The 26,419-nt window shown below is 48.7% G+C and overlaps 1 protein-coding gene across 7 annotated transcripts in view; it reads left to right on the forward strand.

The window, feature by feature from the left end:
- The window catches only part of ERI3 (ERI1 exoribonuclease family member 3), a 127,127-nt gene that overhangs the window by 43,801 nt on the left and 56,907 nt on the right, over positions 1–26,419 (forward strand). For all 7 annotated transcript variants that reach the window (XM_029946178.1, XM_029946173.1, XM_029946174.1 and 4 more), the window contains one exon: positions 21,154–21,226. In XM_029946178.1, the coding sequence (XP_029802038.1) occupies positions 21,154–21,226 (73 nt within the window). The remainder of the gene's footprint in view (positions 1–21,153; positions 21,227–26,419) is intronic.

Genomic DNA, 26,419 nt, shown 5'->3' on the forward strand with positions numbered 1-26,419 from the left:
CTGATTCAACTGAGGGCCCGAGGTGAAATGAGAGAGGGCTGCTTATAGGGAGCTCCCCAAGTCCCCAGCCTCCTTCTCCCTCCTTTGTCCCCACTGCTTTTTCTCCTTTGTCTCCTGGTTCTGCCCTAGTTATAGAAGAGGGAAGACAGAACTGGTTCCTTTGCTGGGTTGACACTTTTGCCTCTTGTCTATCCTTATGGATACCTGGCTTCAGAAAGTCCCCAGGGAGCTAAAGCGGGGTGGAGGTGGTGGGGGCACTGTTTGCTGAGGATTGATAGAATCGATACCTCTGTGTTCTTTGTGACTGAAGGCAGCAGCAAGCATTCTGGGTGTGTGTGTGCGTGTGCGTGTGTGTGCGCGTGTGTGTGTGTGTGCGTGTGCATGCGTGTGTGCACACAAGCTTCTTACATAGGGTGGGGTATTGGTGGGGGGTGGAGAATAGTGGCTCTGGAGTGACGTTTCCTATCAAATTATCTTCTCACCAAGGTCCTTCTTTATGCCTTTTGGATGCTGGGTATTGAGGTGAAGTTATACACTTAGGTGTATGTCAAGCCTGCTACTGGACACCAACTCCCTAAGTGAGAGCAGAAGAAGAACAAGCCCAGATCACATAAATACCCACACACATCTCCATATCCCTCAGGTCATGTACACACAGTGACCCCATACGTCTAGGTGTGCACACATGACTCCCAGAGCTCCAGAGGATCTTTGTGCTCCCAGATGACACTCGTGTCAGGGAAATCACAGAGGCTGGGATCTAGAAGCAGATATGAATCAGGGGAGGGTTCCATGGAGAAGGTGAGGAAGAGGACGGCTGTTGCTCTTATTTATGGCATCTTGGGAAGCTCTGAGCACTTGAAGCAGAGAAGGGATTTAGGCGGATTTTAGCAGCGCAAGAGAAGCTATTTGGGGTGGCGAGGTTCAGGCTGATACCCAGCATCTGGGGCTCATGTAGCCCAGGCCAGAGGCCTAGGTTCTCCAGATAGCCTCCCGGGACTCCCACTCTTCCAGTGGTTTTCACTCTGTGGGGTATTCGTATCCCAGACACCCACATTTCACTTCAGAATCTTCTGCATTAACTGTGAATGGCACGTGCATACATGTGTGTATGAAAATGTCCCTCTGCGTGCATGCAGGGACTATCTGGCCAGGCCTCCTAGGCTTGGAGTTGGTTTCTCCATTAGAAGAAGAGGGGATTTCAGAGGACGTTGTCTTCTTTGGGTCTGGCCCATTCTGGCCTATACCACCAGTTTAGCCCAGTGGGCCCGGGACAGATTTTGGTGTCTCAGGAGGCTGCTTTGCATCTTCACAAGAAACAGTGTAATCAAGAAGAGGGATTGGGTCATCGAATCCAAACATATAGGAAAAGAAATTTTCCAAATTTTAATGAGCATGTTCGGTCCTTCTATCTTCCCTGGTAGGAGGTGGTGTCTCCCTTTTATAGATGCAAAACACGAAACAGTATTTAAAACCGAGGCCCAAAACGGTAAAGATTCATAGCTAGACAGAATTGAGTTCTAAGACCATGTTGCTTCTAAAAGAGCTGGGCTGGGGAGACTTTGGTAGCCGATTTGGGTTTGTATTGAAAAGGCCAACGAAGCTCTGAAAAAGAATATGCAGCAAGGAAGCAGATGTCAGATGGCAGGGGTTGGGGGGAGGAGAGCTTTGTGGCTGCCTTTAAAAGCAGGACTCCGCATAACTGCTGGGAAGGCTCTTAATTAAATGTGTAACAAAATAAAAACAGCCAGAGAGGAAACCTAAGTAGTGCTGCGTGACAGTGCACAGCTTATCGGTGTTCCTGGAACCTCTCGTCAGATGGCTCTCGTCAGAGACATCACCTTTTTATGCGCCTGGTAAAGGCTGCTGATGAGCCTGACAAGGGCGATGTTAAATTGACACCCACAACTTGTTAGTATGTGGCTTACTTCTTATTTTGACATCCATTTTCAGATTTAACTAAGTCTAAGGAATTCAGAAAATATTTTCATTTCCCACTCTAGTTTTCTGGAGCCATGGCTCCTTCTCATTGCTGCCCTTCCCCTCTCTCCCAATACCCACCCCCAACTAGCTTCACATCATTTTTGTTGGAAAGGGCCTGATTAGTGAGGCACTGAGAAATGGGAACTGAAGTGGCAGCGGAAATCCCACTGGAGAAAAGAAATCTGCTCCCGTCCCGACAGAATCATTTTGTGTCCATCTTTTGTCAAAGCCAGATGAGTAGATGCTCTGTGGGCTTTGATGCTGTAGTCACAGATCCTGCTGAGATGGGTTTTAATTCAGTGGGCATGGATTTAATTTTCCTTCTCAACTTGTTTAAGAAATGACACTTACTATGGCTTTGACCCTTGATCAGCTTGTCTCCCCTACCTGAACTACCTTTCCTTTGCCTTACCTTGTGGTTCTTGAAGCTCCTTGTGGGGTTTAGTGTTTTTCACCAAGTCTCTCTCTTCTCTGCCTACCCAGGCAGGGAATGCCTCCGTGGGTGCCATCTTTGACATGGCAGCAGAGATCCTGCTGGAGAAAAGCAATCTGCTTTCTCTGCCATCTGAATACCAAGCTTTCACATCCAGCTTACTGATTCTGTATCTCTAGCTGGGTGCCCATGGTCCCCTTAAAGCTCATGTGTCATCTTTCTCCCAACATCCAGTCCTCCAACTTGCTCTGAGGTTATGATGGGGACCTCTACCTGGTAGCTCTATCAGAAACCTGAGACTCATCCTTGATTCCTTTTCTCTAGCCACAACCAATTAATTGCCAAGTCTTGTTGATTCTTCTTGACAGAGGTTTCTCAAAGTCATTGCCTTCTTTCCATCCCTGCTATCACTACCCTAGTTCAGGTCACCATATTCTTGGATTACAAAAGTCCTCTAACTAGTCTCTCTGACTCCAGTTTTATTGTCCTGTGCCATTCTCCTAATTGCAGCAAATTATGTCATACCCCCTTGAAACACCTTCCAGGCTTCCTCTTGCCTTCAAGGCAGAATCACACAGTTTTAGGGAGGCCTCAAGGCTCTTGCTTACTTCTCTAACCTCATCTTTCAGTACTCGCTGTGCATCCCCCTGACCCCAGCCTGATGCTCCAGCTAGCCAGTTCCTTAGGACCCATCTTTTGAAAAAAATCTCTTTTAATGTTTGTTTATTTTTGAGAGAGAGAGAATAGAGTGTAAGCAGGGGAGGGACAGAGAGAGAGGGAGACACAGAATCTGAAGCAGGCTCCAGGCTCTGAGCTGTTAGCACAGAGCCCGATGCAGGGCTCAAACCCATGAACTGTGAGATCATGACCTGAGCTGAAGTCCAGTCCTTAACTTACCAAGCCGCCCAAACATCCCCCTTAAGATCCATCTTAACAACATTTTCTAGGTGCCTTCCTGTGTGTTTCTGGAATGTACTTATTTATACATGGAATTGTATAAATTCTAGTTGTCTGTCTCTTTCACTAGATTGTGGGCACCATTATAACTTTGGACAATGTTTGACATGTAGTATTTCAATAAGTATTTGTGGAATAAATGACACCTAAGTAATGGAGTGGGCCAGTGGAATCTGTAACCACGAAAAATGACAGAGGATCAATGGACGGTAGATTCAGGGAGAATGGAACAGAAGAAGAAATCTTGGGCCTTCCTGCAGTGTGAGGGGTTGGAGAACTGTGCTGTTAATGCCAACTTGTTCCTGGATTTTCTCACTGACAGCACTGGGTGTTGGGTCCTCCCTCCGTGGTTGGGTACTGGGTGAGATGGCCTGCAGGCATGGGCCATGGAGGAGTTTGGTCCTAGGAGCAGGGTAAAGGGCTTTCTCTGAGAGATTTGTGCATTTCAAGACTGAGGGCTGGGATTGCTCTGAAAAAGTTTAATGATAAAGATAGCATTTATTAAACATTTTACATACCAGGAGTTCTCCTATGCTGTTTACACATTATCTCATTTAATTCTACCACAATCTTACAGAATAAATTCTTTTTACAACTTTTTTTTATTATTTTTAATAAATGATGAGGAAATTGCTGCCCAGAGAGGTAAGTAATTTGTCACGGTCTCACACCAGTTTGTGGCAGGGATTTGAACCTAGGCATTCTGACTCTAGAAACTGTGTGTTTAACTACTATGCCATCTGACTACCTGCTTCTGTCTTTCAAGGCCCATGGCTTTGTGATGTGGTGGGAATGCCTTTCTTTCCTTTGTTTGCACTGAGTAGCAGATGTTCTCTGACACCCTAGGCTGCTGGTACCTAGTGGTGGTGGTGATCTGCACTGTTGTGTTTGTTTTGATATGGGGGTGTGGTTGGCCAGGAGGTGTGGGGAGGGATGATTTGGGGCTGGGAGCCTCCTTGATGAGCTACAAATGAATGAGTCCTCAGATCCACTTTGAGGAAACCACTGCCAGTATCATTCTGGATACTCTATCCTGTAGTATGTTTGGAAGCACGTGGGGGAATCTCATCATGTCACAAAGTTCATGAAAGCCTTGCCCCTTGCCCATGGGTGTGCCACTTGGTCCCAGCTCTGAGCTGCATCACCTTTGATTAGCAGCCTGCTGGGGGAAGGGGTTTGAGTAAGAACTCCCTGGCAGTCCTGACTTGTCTCATTTCCTGATACTTTTATCTGTCACTGCAAGTGCTTGGGCTCCCCTCCTGAACTAATTAAGTTTGCATGTGTTTAGACACATTGCCAAATAGGGCTTAGCAAAGCGGAACTGAGCTACATCTCTTTCTGAGTAGGGAAGGAAGGGTAAATGAATGCTCTTCCACAAGGGCCAGGGAGAAGCGCCGATGACACGGAGTGGGTGTGTGTACAGATGATAGGCATTCTGCCCTGGCCCTCTTAGGAACACAGCAAGCCTGCAGAGCAACCTTCTGATTGGCTGGCAGGGGTAGGTGAGGGCCTACTCTCCAGCTCTCTTAGTGAATTTGGGCATTCTGAGAGGGTTGAGGATGGATAGAAGACAGGGTCTGATGTATGATTTTTATACTAAGCACAAGCAAAACTGAATGTCTAATTCAGTGGGATTTACAGAGGGAGTTTGTAGGGCTGTGTGCTGTTTGCTACCAGCCTGATCCTACCTAGCCCCCAGGCCTACAACCACCTGTGTGGCTAGCAAGGTGCCAGGGTAGCTTTCTTTCTAAGTCTGTGAGAGTGTGGACAACTTTTTGCCCAGAAGACCCAAGTTTCCCCTGTTCAGTCTTGTGATCCCTATGAGATGGCCTCGGGGAGGTGAGGGAAGTAGTATTGCACAGAATCTCCCCGCCTTAGAGGTAGGGGTTGGGTCTAATGGCTCACTATCGTGAGGTGATAGCTGACAGCATGTTTTCATGTCAGACTATTGCCTGCCTTTTGCCTACTGCTGGGTAGTCTGTGGTCTGAGATACTCCGTGGGAGAATGTACTCGGGTCCTGTCCTGTCCAGACAGCAGATACGGGGGCATTACTATGCTAGGGACTCCTTCTCTGAGGTGGGGAGAGAGGGTATTTCCTACAGAAAGTTGTTAGGAAAGCCAGCTGCCAGCCACAGTCAGTCCTATAGCCTGGAGGACAGTGGGTCAGCTCCCTGGCCTTGAAGAGGCTCTCGGTGGGCAGGATTGGCTCAGAGTCCAGATCAGGCTCCCAGTGCACACTGAATGTGTGTGGCAGGTGGGGAGGGGATTCTGGAGGTTGTATAGGAATTCAGGGCCTTTGAGCTGTAGCCTAAGCCCAGAGAGAACAAGAACCAGACCTTCTGCCCTCCCTTCTGCTTCCCTAGAGCCCTCTCGTCAGCAGAGGTACATCGGGTTAGCCCCAAGAAGGCAGCTTGAGTTGATGGGGTCATGTTTCAGCTGCAGCTAATCCAAGTCACTCGATATAAATCTCTCCCTGCTGCCTCTCCTCTCCCTCCCATCCCCAACCCACAGACAGGGAAATGAATCCTGGCCCTCGCCCTGAATACATCATGGCAGGCCTGCCTCTAATGAGAGAGGGCCATTCATTGTAGGGTGAAGCTCCCTGCAGAGCCTGGGATGCCATTAATTAAAGAAGAGCCACCTGAAGCCAGTCGTGCGGTGCAGGCTGCCACGCTCAGATGGAGTGGCGGTGGGGCAGCCTCGTTAGCCTGACAGCTCCTTGGGCCGAGAGTGCTTGGGCTCTGAGGAGCGAGGGGTGCCCCACCTCCCCCCAGAGCTCACAGGTCTCTGGGGCCAGCCTACTCACAGAGACCTCAGAGTTCCCTCTGACACATGTCCTGGGGCTTAGCACTCATGGTTAAGGGCTCCTGAGTATGGGCATGGTGGGATAATCCATATCCTGTGGGCAGGCCCTAGGGCAGAAGCAGGTTTCTATGGAGTCTGTGGGGTCTCCTGGGTCCCTGCCTATGCCCCTTTTCCACTTTTCTCCATGTGGTCCTGGAGCTACAGGTCAGCAGACAGCTCAGCCTGTGTCCTTGGGAGCCTGGGTTTGGGGCCGTTGGTCTGCTCTGGAAGGACTTTGGACTTGGCAGGGGTGGGGGGCGCTGGGGAGAAGCTCTGTTATCTGATCAAAAAGTACAGCCCCTCCTTGGCAGGCAGAGTCTCTAGGGTTCCACATTCTGGGTACTTTTAACCTGAATGGGGGGCTCTAATGTTGGCCTCATCTCCTCATCTGCTAGGAAGGTAACAGAGAGTCTAAAGCACTTGGGTGATTTTTGGAACTCCTGGAATGGAAGTTTTGCTTGGTCAAAACCCTAGTAAAAGATAAAAACGTTTGTGTAGTAACTCATCAGGCTTTGAGATGTTTAGGGTGGTGGTGGGAGTCTCATGTTTTGGCCTGCTACAGAGCCACTGACTGGATGGATGTCTCTGCTGCTTCACTGGTCCTGAGGCAAGGGTTGCTGCCTAAGTAGTGGTCCCCAAAGTTATACTCTTATACTCCCCTTGACCCTCTGTGAGGGTCTTATTGTCTCCTCCTTGCTGGCAGGAGGGACTGTAGGCACTGAGACCTCTGCATAGCCCAGGGTTGGGGTAGCTCAGCCAGTGTGTGTATAGCTTGTCAGGAAGACAAATTGGTCCTATGGCTCTTCGGGACTATCTCTGGAAGTGTGATTCTATGGCAGAATCTGACAGGCTGCTTCAGAGAGCCTCAGAACCAGCTGGCCGCATGGCCTGACCATATGTTCCATCTCTGCTTTCCCACAGCTCACCTGGTACAGAATAGAGGCTGTCACTACTTCCTAGACCTGGAACTCAGGCTGCGCTCCTTTGTGTTTTGAACATTTCTGTACCTTCCCAGGCCTTGGACATTTATTTGGGCTCCTATGTCCTCTGGCAGATAGAGAGTGAAGGCTGGAGAGCATGTCCCCTGAACTCCCAGGAGAAAGAGTTTGCTCCTGGAAAATATTTTACTTTGGGTGAGATATGTGTGTGTGTGTGTGTGTGTGTGTGTGTGTGTGTGTGTGTGTGTGTTTAATTCTTTGCGGGACTCTTGAGACCTCTTTTTTTCTAATTTTTTTAGAAACCAAGGTATGCAGTAGGCATGTTAGGGTCTATGAAGTATACAGAGGTGAGGAGTACAGCTCCGTATGTTTTTGTACAAGCATGCACCTGTGCAGCCAACCACCCAGCTCAAGATAACCTTTTCCATCATCTTAGAAAACCTCTTGTGCCCCTTCTCAGTAATGCCCACCGCCTGCTGGGTGACTGCTGTTCTGACTTCCTTTTCTTTTGGTTCATTTTGCCTGTTCTGGACTTTCAATAAGTAGAAAGAATCATACAAAATGTACTCTTTCGTGTCTGACTTCCTTTGCTTAACATACGAGAGAGTCCTCCATAGTTATATATATTAGTAGTTCAGCCTTTATGTTGTTGTATCGTTTTCTGTTGTATTTCCATACCGTGCTTTATCTCTTCTCCTTTTGTTGGACTACAGTTTTCCTTTACCTCTTTGGTACATGTTTGTCAAAGGAGTATGTAAATGTTCAGTCTGATATGAGAATCTCCCTCATCCTTTAAAACCTAATTCCAGTCCTTAGATATGTGGTCTCCCTGTTTCTTCTGGAACCTGCAGTGGCTTCCCTCTTCTCTGAACTCCTATGATAGGGAGAGGCTGGCCCCAGGCCTGTGGAAGTAACCTTTGAGCCATACTGACCCATTCAATTGTATTTTCAGCAGATGTTGATTGAATACCCACTCTGTGTCTCACATTATTCTAGGTATTGAGGCCCTAGCAGTGAACAGAGAGATAAACTTCTAAAACCTCCTGCCTTCATTTACATTCCAGTGCATGCGGCCAGCATTGCCCTCTGGCCTTTGGACTCTGATGCCAGAAGAATCTTGGTTTTGTCCAGGCTCTTCTGTCCTGTGGGAGCTGGGTGCCAGTGGCCCTTGCCACATTGACAGGGCCTCTGGAGGGCTTATGGGCTTTTGTCTCCCTTGCTGCTGCTGCTGCTCGGCAGTGAAAGGGTGTCTCAGTATTGGTGCTTCCTTTCCACTATCCAGGAGTCTGATTCCCTCTGTGAGAGGAGAGAATTAATCTCCCAACTTTCCGTGCCTGTAAGGTGAGTGACCTCTGTTTTTTCAGCGCTTGCCAATCTGTCCTCTCACTCCCAGCCAGGGTAATGGAGACATTACTTGGTGCTAAAGCAGACCACAGTAGATGCTGTACCGATCCAGGCACCGAGAACGACGGAGCAGTCTGTGAGGGTCTCCTCCCAGGTGCGCAGGCATCTCGAGACTACAGGGGCATCCACACCTGTGCAGCTCTGGTCCTGAACTGTGGTGGCAGATTCAAGAAGAGATGACACCCTGCCGTCATAGTCTCTTTAACCACCATCTGTGTCCGCGGGGCGGCTGCTTCCGTTTGGTCTGAAATAGGTTTCCAATGTTAGGCTCCCAAGAGCACATGAGAGGCTGCAAACACATGAGGAAGAGGAGGCAGGCATCTTGGAAGGTGAAGGCTGGGGAACTCAAGGCTGCAGCTGGTATAGTGGCCTGTGCCTGAATGATCATTGGACTTTGGGGGCTTAGCTCAGTAGAGCTTGGGAAGGATGGCTGTGAGTGGGTGGGATAAATTTTCAGTGTCCCTGGCTAAAGGGTGACATACTCAGACTTGATAGTTCTGTAAAACTGTTTCTTCCAAAGCCTGCAAGGATGTTGGTTTGGGGAAGAAAGCCAGCCAGCCCAGAGAATCCCGGGAGCCTGACAGGCCTTTTTCTCTGCGATTCTTTCTTGCAGGCAGCCCGAGGCAGACTGTCTCTTTGTTAACAGAGTGACAGCAATGTGACACCATGGAAATAATTACTAACAAATCACGGTGCTGACTGCAAACAGCTCTCTGTCTTCAGAGGCATGTCAGGGTGCATTAGAGCAGGACTGGAGGAGCGGCATATGTGGGGGCCGAGACGCAGCCCGCACTCAGACGCTTTCCTCATCTTCCCTCAGCCTGACCCCTTTCTGCTGTGGCTGACTCTCCTGCTTGTGGCCTTTTCCCATAGGTCAGCTGAGGAACCAGCTGAATAAGTGACATGTGGCTAGTCCTACTTCCTCTGGGCAGGTAGCTAGGACTCCCGTCTTTGCCAAGGAACACCTGGGTAGTGATGAGATCCAGGAGTTTTTGGATCATGGAGCCCCCAAAAGGTGGAGAGATGCCCTGTTTCTGACTTACTCTGACAGTTGGGACCAGCTTCACCTGCTAGTAGTTTTGGGGTGGTAGGAAATATTTGCTTCAGCTTGACCCAGAATGTGGGGGAAGCCTTGCATCTCAGTGGTGGCTCCGCTCCCCTCCCCCACAGCCCTGGTTTCTTCTTCAATTGCCATAGTCAATTTTTGGTAAGTCGACTTTGTCCATTCCCTCTTGGTTAGAAGAGTGATTGCTCTGACTGTCAGGGCTGTAAATAATGTTCCTGGTGTGTGTGGCTGGAGGCAGCCGTGTGGGGTGGGGAATGGAGTGGAAGGAGGAGCAGCACTCTGAGGGCTCCCTCACTCTCCCCCCTCCCCTCTCATACAATATTTATCCAGGGATGGGAGTCAGATGCAGCGACCTCAGGGGTCACCCAGTTAAATAGCTTCTGAACCTCCCTGCATTCTAATTGCTGCAGTTGTCCTTTGCTCTGGAGACTTCTCCTCCCCATTGTCTGCTGAGGCACACACTAATGGCTCTCTTCCCTGGCCCTGTTGGGAGGCACTTGGGGGAGGGGGGGAAGGGATAGGGCTCACTGCTACCTTCCTTTCCCTGGGGATGAGGGAATCTGGGGCCTATTAACAAGTGGCTTTAGCTAGGAGGAGCACAGACCCCTGCCTCCCTCCTGCCCCTTCCCCAGAGCTGGCTGGAGAAGGCAGCCAGACAGTGGCCTTGGTTTATGGGGCTGAGGGGCTGCACCCATTTCGAGTCCTTTAAGCAGAATTGTGTGACTGGCCGCTCTTCTGCAAGGTGACAGACCCTTGAGTACTCAGCTGATGAGCATCATCTTGTGTTTCCATGGATGGTCCCGCATGCAGGGTTTGGAAACTTCTAATGAGTGATATTTACTGTTGGAATATCTGCATTTTGCCCAAAGATTGGCCAGATGCAAAAGTCTCTTTGGTCCCTTGGAGGTCAATTTAGGTGATTGATGATGGTAGCAGGTGTGCCTCATTTGGTGACATAAGCGTGGCATATGCCACATGTCTTCACTAGGACCTTCTTATAAATGTCAGTCATGCTCCACTACAACTCTTCTTTTCCAGGGAATTCTTACGGAAACTGCCATTGAAAGTGCTGACCGCTGTGTATGCTGGAAGTGCTGGTATTCCGGCAGTAGCCTAAAGTTAGCCCCTCTTGAGAGCTGCTCCGGGCCAAGAAGTCCTATGCTGGGGACTATCAGGAGCACCAGGTGATCAGGACAAAAAGAGCAACACCTGCATAACTAAGTAGCTGAGTAAGGTGGAGTATGAGAAGGCTACAGAGAAGATACAAAACAAATGCCAGGAGAACCCAGAGGAGCCCAGTAGAGAGACTGAATGAGTGAGGAGTATTTTTTAGCAGGGAATTTAAAAAAAAAAAACAAAATATTTAAAAAAGCTCAATATTACAAAGTATTTAAAAGTTGAGCTGCTCTGGTTGAAGCTGGGGCAAGGTTCTGCCATTCTTCCTCCTGTTCCCCAGTCCTTGAAGTAGCCTGATGTCCCTTCTAGAATCCTAGAACCCCACTGAGCACAATTTAAAAACCACTAGCCTGCTCTAATGCCTCCCCCCGGCCCCGCCCCGCCCCCGAAGAGTGACTCTGTGTAGGCCAAGTGCTTACATATCTTGAAGGAGTCAAAGGAGCTGGGATCAGGAGAGAGGAGATCCACCACAGGGTAAGGGGAATAGCTGTGTCCTTGAGAGTATGGAACAGAGATGAGTCTACATCCCAGAACCTGACCGCTTGCAGGATGCCTCTCTGTGGAGCCTCCAGAGGGCATCGTAGGCCACACAAAGGCAGCACAGGCAAAGGGTCAAGATGGCCATAGGCCATACGGTCGGGGGATGAGTAAGACATCTTGGAAACAGCCCAAACTGCTAAGGAGCTCCTGATTTCCTTGGCCAAAAAAGAGAATAGCTCATCACCCGGGACACTAACCAAAATGCCCTGGGAATCTCCTGTCACCAGCTCCTCCTCCTCCCCCTACCCTACTCCCTGCTGCCTGTTTCCGTGGAGAGGGGCTGGGGAGGTAGAAGGTATTTGACTCCCTGAACTATTTATGGCACTGGGGAAGTGCATGTTCTACTGTTCCACAGGGTGTTTGTGGCACTTGTGTGCTTCTTGTGGTCATTTTTGTGGGCTCTGTGTGGGAGAAGTGGTTGGCGAGTGGGCCAGCAAGCAGTGGAACTGGGGAGGCCCATTTCCGTATCAGTGCCTTTCAGAGGCTTTGAGCAAGCGCTCGGCAGTGGGGATTTGAGGCTGGTTCCCTCAGGGACGACCGGCAGCCTGGCCTGCGGGGCGTCCCTCTGCTCTGCCTGTATTCTGGTTTCTGAGCAGCATGTCTGGGAACACTTCCAGCTGTGCCGCCAGACCCAGACGCAGGTGACGGCCTTTCGTCTGTACCATAGGGAAACCAAGAGGAAATTAAATGTCATTTGCCCCCTGCACAGCAGGTCGCTGCCAGATCAGACACTGCTGATCAGAGCTGTGCAGAGGGCACCCCAGGGAAGGCTTATGCCTGCAACCATGCCCTCTGAGCTGTGGAAACTCCCAGGTGATGGCCTGGCTCATTCCCAGGACTTTCTCTGCCAGGCTGGGTTCACCCTGGCCTGGAGCCCAGTCCTTTGCTACATGGCAGCTGTGGCCTATGCCAGGCCAGAGGTGTGTGTGTACCAGTGGAGGGAATGGAGGGGAGGGGCAGGGCCTGGTATAGAGGACACATAGGAAGCAGTAAGCTGTATGGTGTTGTGGAAGGAGCTGCATGGTGTTTAGAATGAAGAGACTTGGGTTCAAATCCTGGCTTACCTACTTACTAGTTGTAGGAGCTTGAGAAAGTCACCTTCTACTCCGCCTCCGTGTCCTCATCTGTAAAACGGAGATTACGATAAGCTCTGGCTCCTGCCACCTATGGGGAAGTACTTCCTTTTGGGACTGGTGTCAGAGTTTCCTCATCACCCTTTCCTGCCCTAGATCTGGAAGGATGGCCTGGAGCCCCTTGGCTGTGGGCCTCCCTGTGAAGTGCGATGGCTGAAGTTGATGGGAAGTGGGATGGACAGTAAATCTGGCCCACAAGGTACAGCTGGTGATCTCCCCCCATCTGAGGCCTTTCCTTCCTGTCCTGGTCCTCTCAGCTAGGCAGCCCACGGCCTTTATGAGATGAGCATGGGTCATGGCAGTCACCCTCCCAATTGCAGGGCTCAGAGAGCCCCCTCCAGCCTCACACTTGCACTCTCCTTCTGTTGGGAGGACCTTAGGGCTTGTCCCAACCCCTCCCTTGCCTTGATCTAGCTGTGGGCCATACTTCTCAGCTCTGCAATGACATTTATTAACAGGGCTTTGGGAAGAGATGTTTTAATACTGTAAGGTTCTCCCTAGAAAACTCCCCACCCCCACCACCTACCCCCCACCCCCCCACCCCATCTGAAGCATGGCTGCTGGTAGTGAAATTCATTAGTGTTCCCTGACAGGCAGTGGCGACAGAGGCACTCGCTGTCTGCTTCCCGCTCCCTCGCTCTTGTGCTCCTGCTTCACGCACACTGATATTTAAAGCTGATGGGCTGCTTATAGACTTCTTGTACCATGACAAGTTTGGGGAGGGGGTGGGGGAGGGTGAGACAGACAAGGAGCCAGCTGTCACGCTGGTATTTCAAACAGTACTCTCTCCTGACCCTTTGCAGGCTCCAGCAAGTGTATCATCTTTCTGAAGTCTGTGGTTAGAATTGTAACCTGCAGCTGTCCCAGAGGATGGGGGCAAGTGTTGGAGCGAAATGGGCTGAGAAGTCGCCACTCTCTCAGGGCTGTGGGCAGGCAGGAAGAATGGAGGGACTGTGTGTGTGTGTGTGTGTGTGTGTGTGTGTGTGTGTGTGTGTGTTTGCACGCACACGCGGAGGGAACTGAAGCAGAGTGTAAGTGCTCCCCGGCAGTGCTCTCCATCACCAGAAATGGGACAGTTCTTTCTCAGTTTTCTCTCCTGGAGTGATCATGATGTTTCATGCTGTGATTACCTTCTGGGTGGCCTTGGAAGCTCCCTGAGTCTAGGAATCAAGTTTGATTAGCCTCTGCCCCTGAGGGTCCTGGGTCTCAGTGATACGCATAAGTCTGTGTGGCAGTTGAGGTAGAAAGTTCTCCCATTTTGTGTCTAGGCTGGGGCCTTGACTTTTGTTCCCTCTCTATTTGTGCACTGATTCTTTAGATTTGAGAATGAGTTCCAAGTGCCTTCTCCATGCACAACTCTTCCTCTTATCCCAAAGCTTCTTGGAATTCATGTTCTGCAGTTGTTGAGTGTTTTTGGAACTTCCCCTTTCCGTGTCATCCCCAGCAAAGCTTCTCCAGGATAGTTTTCCTGACGAAGGCACTGTCTTCTCAAGGCGGGTGGCCTGGAAGCCTATCCATGGTCTGTTGCAGCGCTGGTCACAGCTGCTCTCCTTACAGCCAGAATCTCTTCTGTGAGTGTTTATGTATGAATGTGTTTCCCTTGGCTGGCCCCTGCAACCCTCACAGAGCAGGGCATGGAGGGGACGTAACCTGCCCAAGGACACATGGACACTTGACCGAGCTGTGTCTTAGTGCAGCAGAGCCGTGTGCTGGGTGGGGGTTTGTACTGCACTCTCCCTCTCCTGGTCCCCCTCAGGGCCCTTCTAGCTCGGGGGTCTGCAGTGGGGGAGCCACTGGGGAATGGGCCTGACTCCTCTACTCCTGGCTTGTTTAGCCTTGTCATTGCCATCAGTGCTGCCGTTGGCCCCCTCGGTTTCAGCACAACTCTATGTGTGTCTATCTGCCTGTCTGGGGGGCAGAGGAGGGTTACTGGACACCCCTCTAAAAGCACCCTGGACATCTCTGGGTAGAGAGTGGAGCCAGAATGCTGCTTCTATCTGTAGACTGAAGCGTATTCTTGAACTGCCCAGGATTGTCTTTAATGTGATCACCTTCTACACCCCCTCCCCCTGGCCTCCGTCCTTCACCCCACCCTGCACTCTATCCTGTAGCCTTCTAGGAGGGGTTGCTGGCGTTGGCTGCTGTCTTAGGCAGCACCTTTGTCTCCCTCCCTGACCTTGCTGATCCCTGCATTGCCTGAAGGCACTGAGGGCTCAGCCTGCCAGGGGTGGCCCAGGCCATGTCTTCTGCCATGGTGCATCTTGCAGGTGAGACAGAAACTAACCGGCTTTAATAAGTAGGAGGCTTGAGCATTAATTTTTTATACATCAGCGGTGGCCAAGTGAGTGAATTCAATTATGAGTCTGCTTTCTGTCCATCCTCCTCCCCCCAATGTGGTGGTTCACACAGAGACTAAGGAACCTGTTGAAATGAGAAACCCCTATTTCCTGGCTTGACCCCCTCACTAATTCGGGTTAAACTGCTATACTGTTGCAGTGGTGACACATTGTGCCTGCGTCTGTTTGTACAAGAGGATGCGGTGGGGGAGGAAGGACCAATTTGCGCAGAGATAAAGGTGTCGCGGCAGATAACTAACGTCCCAGCCTTATGCCCGCTCTCATTGTAGCTCAGTTTGCTCCGTGTGGAAGCCCAGCCTTCCCTTCTTTCTTCCTTCCCTCCCCTCGCTCATATTTTACCTCGATGCCACAGTGTAATGATGCCCTGCATGGTGGGGGAGGAGATAGGCACCTCTGGCTGACAGCCCTTCCCGATAACCAAATTCCAGCCCATCCATCACTAGCTACTCTCCTCAACTTGAGGAAAAGTGATCTTGAAAGGCGGGCCGTTTATCACCCAGGGTCTGTTTATCTCCTCTGGTGGGGGGGAACGGAAACAGGAGAGACAAAGAGCTGTGTCCCCAGCTAAGCGCTGCCTCGGCTGGGATAGTCTGCCCATGTTGGATGCAGACTCATCACACTTGCTGTGGAGGCTCTGACTAGGTGCACCTCCCCGAATGAGACCCAGTGGGAATGGGACCTTTCCTGAGGCCTAGGAAACATGGCAGTTCTGAAACACAGGACAGCCAGCAACAACATTCTGCATGCATGTTCATTTCAGAATGGGCAAGCGTAGAGACCCAACATGGACACAAGCCCCACTGCCCCTCATAGGTGGCCCTTTGGCAGGAGCATCCATCTGGCTGCTTGGCTGGGTCTCTTGGCCTCCCCTTTCCCCAGACGCGGCCTCCCATCCTTCCGTGGCACAACTGTGACTTTGAAGAAGATGAACCTTTCTCTCTGTTCTTCCCTTTGCTCCTTAATACTCTCCTTTCTCTACATATCAAATGGGACAAAATAGTTCACCTTGCAGGTGAGCAGTGTGTGTATCCTGAAGCTTTTGGACACCAGGACTGACGGCCTACATCACTTCAAGATCGGGTGTCATGGCCTTCACAGAGAGGCAGAAAGGGATCACATATGACTATAGATTCAGCTGGCCTCCTGCCCGTTAAGGGCTCGAGTGACCTAAAACTGAGAGTGACATGTATCTCCCTGATTTGGAGTTACCTCTAAGACTTAAAGAGAGAGAAAAGCACAGAAGGAATAGTGTGCATAACCTTTGCCAGCACTGGTACCTGCGCTCCTGCTGGTTCTGGTTGTTGGTGTCTGCCAGTCTGTTGGTCAGACCTCCGTGGATGCTGCTGGCCTCCTCAACTCAAGCTTTGCAGTTCTAGCAGAGCCCCCCAGCTCTGCTGCAGCTAATCTTCAAAGCTGAGCTCCTGTTCACAAAGGCTTCATCCTGCCTCTACCCATTAGCGAGGGTGGTGTTCCTTTAATGAGCTAGTCCCCTGCCTTGGCTGGCGCCGAGCTGGTCACACCTGTTTGCCATCAGGGCTGTCTGGGCCCAGCCCAAGTGCTGGGCTGCAGGTGGTGGGGCTGGATGAGGGGTGGGTAGGGAGGGCCGGGCTCCTTATGCTTTGTGTCCTATGCTTGTGTGTGTGTGGGGGGGGGGGAGGAGTTTCTTACACCCCTCTTCCTCCCACACCCTTCTCTCTGTAAGTGGGGGAGGGCTCTCTGCTTTCTTTTTTGTTGTTTAGAAGGAGTAATAAGGGAACTTGAGGAATATCCTATCTTTTCTAACTCCTGCCTGGTTAGAGTAGCAAGGAGCTAGTCATCAGGCATCTTTGAGGAGGGTTTGATGTTCCATTCTGATGACCCTAGGAGCCCAGTGTGATAAAAGCAGTGTCACATGATAAATGCTGAGGGCGGAGCCCCTCTCTAGCCCTAGGTCTCATAGTATTTGGAAAGTGATTATATCCCTCAGTTTAGAGCCCATAGCAGGGCTGGGGGGCCCTTCCTTAAAGGGGGCCCCTTATATTCGTGAAGCCAAAGGAAGTTTTGATTTGGTTGAGAAAATCTCATTCCTTTTTATGGCCTGGACATAATTGGCTCTTTTCTATTGGCCATCAGTGATGTCATTCCGACCCTCATAAAGAAGGGGAAATCACACCTGTGGACTCGGTGCATAAAATTTCATTGGGCAGCAGTAATAAGCATGGCCAGATGATGTTTGGGCAGTTGAGGAGCTCTGTGCCCAGTGATTCCAGCTGCATGGAGACCTGGGCACCATAAACCTGCCTGCACGTTCATGCCCGCAGGCTAGGCCAGGGCCCACTGCCAGTGGCTCTTTTCTTGGGATCCGTATGTGGTGGGAACTCAGTATTCAGACCCTTTGCACCAGGAGGCCTTTAGCCCTTTTACTTTCCAAATGAGTAGAACCATGTACCCTCTGGTACCCACTGATCCTAGCCTTAGGCTCCTAAGAACCTTGGACCCAGTTGTGACCTTGAGCAGTAACCACCAGTCCTAAACCTTGCCTTCCTAGGGACTGTAAAGAACTCTGAGCACATGTGCATGACTGATGCCTTGTACAGTCAGAAGTTGAGATCCCATTTCTAGTTCTCCCCTTGTCTTGTGCGATCGAGCAAATCCTTTTCTTCTCTGGACATCAGTTTCCTATTTTATGTAGGAAATGGCTACTACTCTGACCTACCTTTCTCATAGGATTTCACTTGGTACTCTCTAAGCTGTGTAGGGTTCTGTCTTAGAAATGCGTAGCTGTCTTCCCATGAGGCGTCTGGAATTTCAAGTTCTGGCATTTGGCTCTGTGGCTCTGTGAAGACGGGCCTGGACCCTGCCACATCTCTACTACTCATGTCTTGGAGTCACAGGGCTAGGACCACCCACAGACTGGAGGACTCAACCTGAATGCCTGTGAGTCTGCAAACTGCATATGTATCTGCAAGTGACTAGAGCCTGAGTAAGAATTATAATCCCATCCTCCTGTGCTGCAGTCAGCCATGGGTACAGACAGCACTGAGGGCTGCTTCTGAGCCATATCTGAGGCTGCTGTATCCAGCCTGCCAGTCTGTTTGGTCTCTTAGATGCAGCCCCTCTGGTATATGGGTCCTCCTCCAAGAGAATCAGGCACGATCCTACTGTGCTAGACCCTCCCTACCTGGGTAGAAATGTCTACCTTTGAAATCTTGCTGAAGAGGGAGTCTGCTTCCCACCCCACCTCTGCCACTAGGGCTAGCCAATAAGACTCCTGATCCATGTCATCTAAAAGAATCGGGACACTGGGAATGGCTAAGGGTGAATATGATGGTGGCTCAGGTTTCTTGCTTTCTCCCGGACAGTCCCCTTGACCTGTTCCGTTGCAGATTCTGCTGCTTCTGGTGGCCCCCTTCATTCACAGGCCTTCATGTGATTTTTTAAAAACAGCTGAGCTCAGCAAGCATTTTCACAAATAACAAGGATAAGAACATGAAGGAAAACTTAAAGGAAATAAGAAAGTTATCCAAACAATACAGTTCTCCTTAGGCAACCACATTTTAGCTCCTAAGGCTATCTTTCATCCTTTGGAAACCTCACCTAGCATCCTTATGTTCTTGGTCCTTGGTTTGCCCCTGCAACATGCTACCTGGATACTCCTTAATCATCTTGGCGTCAGCCAGAATTTCCACTCTAGGAAATTGACTTGTTATTGTTAATGTCCCTGCACCACCTGAATATTTGAGAAGAACCTCCTCTTGAGGTAAAATATCCCAGGTCTTAGAAAGGGACATCCTTACTATATTGCCTAAAAATGGGGATCAGTGTCCTCTCAGTGTCTATCAAATAATGGAGGGATGGAGGGAAGGCTGGACTGCCCTGGAACTTTCTGGAGTAGAACCAGTCATCTCAACTGGATTCTTACTGCCCGACTTTCTCACAAAAGGAGTTTACACTGTGGTCTCCACTTTCTTATCTCTCACTCACTATTTAACACATTGCATGCTGCCTTCTGCTCCACGAACCCACGGATGCCAAATTTGTTGGGTTTTTCTCACGTCATCTTACTTGAACACTCCGTGGCATTTGACACAAATGTAATTTAAGCTCAAAAATAAGTTGTATATGTGCCAAAAAGGGGAAGTGTGCTTCTAGGTTGTTTAGGTTGACCATAGGTTGATGTAAAGTCAGGTCAAAAGAGTATGTGTAACTCTGGGTATCTGATACCCTGAAAAAGGTCCAGGAGCCCTTGCCCTCTAGGAATGAGGGCAGATTGTGTGGGTCCTGACACATGGCACATTATCTCCTGTGGAATTGTGGAAGGGACCTCTGGGGAAGCTTCCTGGGCCCTTAGATCTTGGGAGTATTCTGTAAGGAAGACATGGAAGTCTCATTCTCTAAGTTTCTAAGCATTCATGGGTAGAAGTTACAAAGAGAGAGATTTTAGTTTAGTTCAAAGAAGGATGTTCTAGAATTGAAGGAGTCCAGGGCACCTGGGTGGCTCAGTCAAGCATCTGAGTTCAGGCCCTGCCTCGGGCTCTGTGCTGACAGCTGAGAGCCTGGAGCCTGGTTTGGATTCTGGGTCTACCTCTCTCTTTGCCTCTCCCTGGCTCATGCTCGCTCTCACTCTCTCAAAAATAAACAAACATAAAAAAATTTTTAGAATTGAAAGAGTCCAAAATGAGAGCTGGCTGCTGCGTATAGTGGGTTCCACATGTGTAACAATGGTCTTGTAGGGGTAACCTGGTTTCATTTTAGCTCAGTAGCACTTATGAGACATTAGCTTGGGCCATCTCCCTCCATACTCTTCCCTGCTTGATCTACTTTCATGGCTTTAATTTCTTTTAAATTACATTAATGATTCAGCAATTTATGTCTCTAGCCCAGACCTCTCCTCAAAGCGGATATCCAGCTGCCCTTTTCGATATCATCCCACTGCCATGTGTCTCCTGAACTCTTTGACCTCAGCAGATACTGAGTGCTTACTATGTGCCACGCATGTATATATAACTGCATTCCCAAACGTGTGCCTCCTTCCAATGGTATTTAGAGGTGAAGTAGTAAGTGGTCCATTGTGATTTGGGCAGAGAATTTAAAAACAGTAATAAAAAAGACTTCTGGTCTGCTTTGGGTGTCAGATAGCCTCTCTATGCCCCTGCCTCCTTCTTTGTGTCTGACTCTGAGTAGAATGAAACTAGCCATGCCACCAACCTTTGAATTGGGCTCTACCACGTCTTCTTGTTGGGCCTTGCATCCCATTCGGGTGCCAAGGCCTCCTTTACATCTCTTCTATCTGTTCCTTGCTCATTATCTCTATGCCTGTTGTCTAGTCTCTGAGTTACTACCCAGGGTTGATAGTATATTGTTTTTGTTGTCCCCAGAAAAATCTTTGTAAATCACAACTCTTCAGAGGCTCTATTGCCTATGGCCAAGCTTAGCAAAAAGTTCTGTGATCTTTCCCAGCTAATATTTTTGGTATCTTCTTCCATCTTTTCATCTACCCCAGTGCTCCAACTTAAGGCTGTTTAGTCTATTTCTTTTATTGTCATTCCATTGAACAAATTGTGAGCCCCTTATAGGCAGGGGCTAAGTCTTAACTTTTTGAGTTCTAAGTGCCTGTTTATTATTAAACATCAGTAAATGGTTGAATGGATTTATGTGGGTACAACATCATATCTATAGGGAAAGACCATTTATAAATTATAATTTAAAGAAAAGGTAAGAACTGGCTCTTGGTTTAAATCCTGACCTCTTATCCTTTTGCATGGTTTCTTCTCTATCTGCGGAAAGCCTATAGCTAGGGATTTAAGGGGAAACTGAAGCCCCTGCTCAGATAGCCCCACATGTCCCTTTTTTCTCTCCTCCTGTCTTATATCCCTGCCTCTCCACTGTAACAACACAGCTACAAACTGGTGCATTGGAAAGAACATAGGCTTTGGGGTGAGACAGACCTGGGTTTATTTCTTGGCATTGTCAATTTTTTTTTAGTTTTGGGACCTCAAGTAACCCCTCTGAATCTCATTTTCTCATCTGTAAAATATACGCAACAATACCTACCTCATAATGTCATTCTGAAGAATCCTGAGAAACTGTAAGTAAGATCCTTAGCATATTGTAGGCCATCCGAAAATAGGAGCTGCTTATATTTTGAATAGAGTCTCCAGGTTTTCACATTTAGATCTGGAGCCCAGTGTCAAGGGTGCTACAGGTGGGGAGCCTTTCTTGGGCAGGGTGGGACCCATGGCTAATTGGGTAGCCTTCTGAAGTCTATTTGCATTTCCTAGATTCAGACTCCATACCTGGGACATGGTGTGCCCAACTTGTTCTCTTTTCCCTTTCTTGTAGGCTCCCAGGTCAGTGCCAGTACCTGGGCTTACCAGTGGCGGATTACTTCAAGCAGTGGATTAATCTGAAAAAGGTACTGTGTCTGAGCCCCAGTTGGGTGCTTCCTCTGGGTTTCCTGTACATCAGATCCCGTCCGCCCTTGCTTTCTTTATTCATCTCTGTTCTCTTTTTGTTGTCATCGGTTTCCTTTTCTTTTTGTTCGTCTCTTTTCTCAACATCCCTCCTCCTTCTTCCCTAGTTAATATGCACTGTAAGGTTGTGGTCCTTTCTGGGAGTGGGGAGCTGCTTGGGGACCAGACCGAGGGGTAGAGTATGATACTGCCTTATGTGGTGTCATCCAGATATGCAGAGAAGTTCCAGTGAAGGGAATTTTCCAGCTTCTTGTTCAGAACTGAATCACTGAGCTGAGCTGCATTTCCTTTAGGAGAGATGTGGTGCTAGCTGAGCCTCTGGGAAAGTATCTTTTTTGATGTCATGAGTGTGGCCTCTGACCCTCCTGAGTGGCCCTGGTATCTCCCTGTGGTTGGGAGGTAGAGTTAGCTCAGGCTGGCTTTGGTCCTGCATAGCCCCAGCAGAGCCTTGGTCATGTGAGAAAGACTGTGAAAACTAGAGTCCAATTCCCTTTGAATTTGAGGAAGGAGACTGACCCTAATACAGCACCAAGTACCTGGGGAGTGGGTGCTGGGGCTATGGGCTGGGAGGGACCCTGTGCAGCTACAAAGTTGGAGCCTAGCAGAGTGAATTACCCAGAAAACTGTACTTTCCTAGTGTGTCCTATACTTCCTAGGTAAGCAGAAGAAAAAAGCTATAGGAATAGACTTGCAAGATTTCTGCTCTATTGGGATCCTTTCTCCAGGAGGCCCAGTCCACTAGGGAAACTCACCCATAAATCTTTCTGATGTAAGGGCAACAGCCCTGGAGCAGTCTCAGGGACCCCATGTTGTTGGTTAGCTTAGTGACAACCAGGAAATCAGAGAAGAGAGAACACACCAGAGATCAGAGTAGTGGCTCCCAGGGGGCCTTAGAAGAGGGAGGTCAGTGAAGGGTAAAACTAGGTATTGTGAGGATTTGGGTCTTAAACTGGGCATTCAAAGAAGGTGGAATATGGGTATGAAGAGGAGAGACTTTCCAGGCAAGAGGAACAGCATTCTTTTGGTATATGTATGGGCTAGAGCTAAGTGAGCATGTGGAAGAACAATAGAAGAGAATGACCTTGGACTTAGTTCCATTCTTTGTGGCAACATTGTGAACTCCTTTGCTTTCCCCTGGTACTCAGGTCCTTTACACCTGGCCCTTGGCTTGTTTGTACTTTGACTCTTATGCACCTCTCCAGCTCATCTCCCTTGGACCTAAGCAGCAGCTACTTACTAATTTCCATCTTTGGCTAAAGGGACCAGGCTCTGGTCCTTCAAGTCTTGGCCTGTGGCCTTACCTCTGTCTGAAGTGTCCCCCAGTTATCTTCATTGGGCATATTCCCTCTTCTTGAAGATTCAGCTCCGGTGTTACCTCTTCTGGGAAGCTTAGCAGTCAATCTCATCTTGAGACTCCTCGACCTTTTGGATATTTGTGTGATCTTTGAGTGTTGAAACTGAGTCCACATATGTTTCCTTGTAGACATGTCCATCTGGAGCACAGAGACTGAGGCTGGCTCCTCTCTGTGTCTGCGGCAGCCAGGTCAGAGCTAGGTACAGAGTATGTGCTCAGTGAATAGTTACTGGCTGGAGACCTGGCTCCACAGAGGCCCTCTCACGCAGGGCTTGGCGGGGCTATGCATGAAGGTGTGGCCATGCCTGCGCTCTGAGGAGAGCATGCCAGCTGTCAGAGTGCATCTGAGGCTGCTTGCTGGCCTCAGCAAATGCAATGTGAAGGCCCAGCCAGGCAATGCAGGCACTGACCATGAACAATTGCTCTGTGAAGTTCACTAGACTTTTTGGTGTCTGGATAGCTCCCTGCCTCCAGGTTCCTTGGCAGAGAGGCAGGAAAACAGCCGACCCATGTGTTAACATTGCCATTCAAGGCTACCTTCATGCCGCTGGGATTGGAGGCAGGCTGTCCTGAGCCTGTTCAGCTTGGTTCTCTGCTAGACCGTGCTGAGCCGTAGAGAGGGAAATGGGTACAGTGGAAACTGGAGACTCTGTTCCCAGTTGGCCTCGTGATTGCCTATTGGTAGGTCAACTGAGCAGGTCTAGGAAAGACAAGAGTGGCATGAGGAGAGTGGCATTAGAAGGGTCTAACCCCTTCTTCTCGGCCCTCTAGCTGTGTTCCAGCTGTGCCTCAGGACCCAGCAGGAAGGATGACTTGATTACAAACTCTGGGCAAGTCCTTGTCAGCAGCCATTCAAGACAAGAAAGGCTACAGGGCCCTGGAGGTCTGCAGGTCTGACCTTTACACTACATGACTTAGTACAGGCCACACAAAGATTCCTGCTCCCTTAAAAAGAGTAACAATAAGAGCAAGCCAGAGAGGTCATTGCCAGGATTGCAATGGGTATTATGGGTGTTGTGGGTATTATGCAATGTATTATTCTATGCCTCCTTTACCCCTGTGTGACCCGGTCCTGGCTGTCTACAGGGCCCTCTCCTGTTCTTGATCTTATTCTTTCCTCCTCGCTTTCCTTTCTTCTCTTCTGCTCAATTCCACTGGCAGAACTTTGCCCATGGAAAAGTAGGGGCAGTCTTGGACACCAAGACTTGCCCAGGGAGTGGACTGGGACTGAATTCACTATCCCCATACCTAAGGCCTCTCTTGTCTAGAAATGGTGTGCATTGCATCAGGAAAGAACAGTTTTTCAGCAGCCAGGTTTCCACATCTCCCGCCTCCACCTACTTCCCCTGTAGCTGAGAGGAGCAAGCCAATGTTTGCTGACATTTGGAGTGTCATTGAATGATCTTATACTCTTATTGAACTGTCAGCTTAGAGAAGACTTGGGGCCCTGCTCCCAGCTCCCTCCAGGAGATCAGAACTGTCACTGAGGAGCCAGAAGGATACACACACGTGCGCACACACACACACACACACACGCGCGCGCACGAGTGCATAAACATACACATTTTTACTCATGTGAATGAATATACCCAAGTAGGCATACCCAAAATTGTATGTATGTTTCCATTCATACATATGGGTATATATATCTATATCTATATATCTATATATATATAGATATAGATATATATATATTCACATAGTCACCTTTAGAAGTATATGGCAGTATACACAGGTATGAATATGCTTATACATATGTATTCATTAAGCATGAAGACACATGCATATGCATATGTAAACATACCCATCTTCATCAGTAAACACATATTCTTGAGTGCTCTCTATGTTCTAGGTACTGTACCAGGCCTGGAGATATAACAGAAAAGATGGATATTAAATAATTTTAATTGTATTGGAAGTCCTGAGTTGTGGCATCATTTGATAAGGGGGGCCTGATTGACAGGGTCAGGGTCAGAGAACGGTTTACTGAAGAAGGGTGTCTCAGCTGAGATCTGAAGGATGAGTAGGAATTAGCTAAGCATGTGGCAAGGCCCTGAGATAAGGAGAAGCCTGGCAGCTTCATGGGACTAGAATGTAAGTGCCATGAGAGTGGAGAATTTTTATCTCCTCTGTTCACTGTTCTGTCCTCATCGCTTTGGGTTTTTTCTTTTTTTAATGTTTATTTATTTATTTTGAGAGAGTGTGTGCATGCAAGCGGGGGTGGGTCAGAGAGAGAGGGAGAGAGAGAATCCCAAGCAAGCTCCATGCTATCAGCACAGTGCCCAACATGGGGCTCGAACCCACAAACTATGAGATCATGACCTGAGCCGAAGTCAAGAATTGGACACTTTAACTGACTGAGCCACCCAGGTGCCCCTGTCCTCATCACTTTGAATAGTTCCTGGCACACAGTAGTTGTTTAGTCATTATTTGTTGAATGAATGACAGCCTGGAGCATAGTGAGTATGGGGAAGAGAGGAGAGTTGCAGGGGATGAAACTGGAGGGGGAGGTGGGAGCTTGTAGGTCACACTTTAGATTTTGATCCTTATCCTTAGGGTAATGGGAAACTATTGAAGGGCACTAAGCATAAGAAAGGTATCCTCAGATTTGCATTTTGAAAGAGCTCTTTCTGGCTCCACTGTAGAGAGAGCTAAGAGTTGATATGGGGGGGATCAGTATTCGTTTTTCTTAATAGGGTTATAGCTGGCATGTTGGGATGGCAAATCATTATATGGGCAACATTGCTGAACTTGTAACATCTCTGTTCCCCCTGGTCACTGAATCCTGGTAGCGCCTCTCTGCAAGTCATTGTGACTGTCAAAAACACTCCTTCCCCACCATGCGCACATACATTTCCAGTGGCCTAGACAGGGCTGGGAGTGGGGAGGCACTGTCCCCTGGTTGAGAACCACAGAATTAGACCATTGCTATATAGTCCAGGTGAAAGATGATAGTTATTGAGATTAAAGTGATAGCAGTGAAAATGTCGAGAAATGGATTGATTTTAAGAGTGTTAAATGGTACAGTCAGTTCTGCTCTAATGCAATATAGACCTTCTCAAAAACCACCGTGCTATGAAGAGTTGCAATAAAAATGGGGTTAGGAACAAAATACTCAAAAACTTCATCAGTAACATATAAAAGAGATAGGAATCTAATAAAAATGGTAGCATAATTTTACACATGTTAAATGGTTAAAACACATGTAAATACTACAATAAATATGGTACTCTACCTTGAAAAAACCCTGAGGTTTGCTTGGCAATGGGCATGAGAAAGGTTGCAGCTAGGGAGTTATTATGAAGTGGTGGAAAGAGAGTTCTCTGGAATCAGTTGGAAAGTTGTAACCAGACGAATGCAGCATATAATAAATGTGGCGATCTAGGAAGCTACTACCTGTTTGAAGTGTTAAGTATGTGTGCATTTTGCATATTCTTACACAGCTCTCTTTAGCTGGGTACATTTTCCTGTGTTTATCTATATTGCTTATGGACAAAAATCACACATAAACAAAGGCAAATTTTGCATTGTGCTAAACTGTTTCCTAATAAGTTGACTGCATTGGAATGAATTTGCTCTTTGATCAAAACCAGTATTGTAGCAGAACTGACTGTATACAGTAGACAGGAAATGGTGACGGATTGGCTGTGAGGATTGATGATGGAGGAGGAAACCACAATGACTCTAAGGTTTATGATTTGAGCAACTGGGTGAATTGGAAAGGATGTACTGAGGTCATGGAAGAAGGAGAAATTTGCAGATTAGAAGAGAAGATGAATTG

The sequence above is a fragment of the Suricata suricatta genome, chromosome 8 (assembly GCF_006229205.1).
Source record: "Suricata suricatta isolate VVHF042 chromosome 8, meerkat_22Aug2017_6uvM2_HiC, whole genome shotgun sequence".
In the NCBI taxonomy this organism is placed as follows: Eukaryota; Metazoa; Chordata; class Mammalia; order Carnivora; family Herpestidae; genus Suricata; species Suricata suricatta.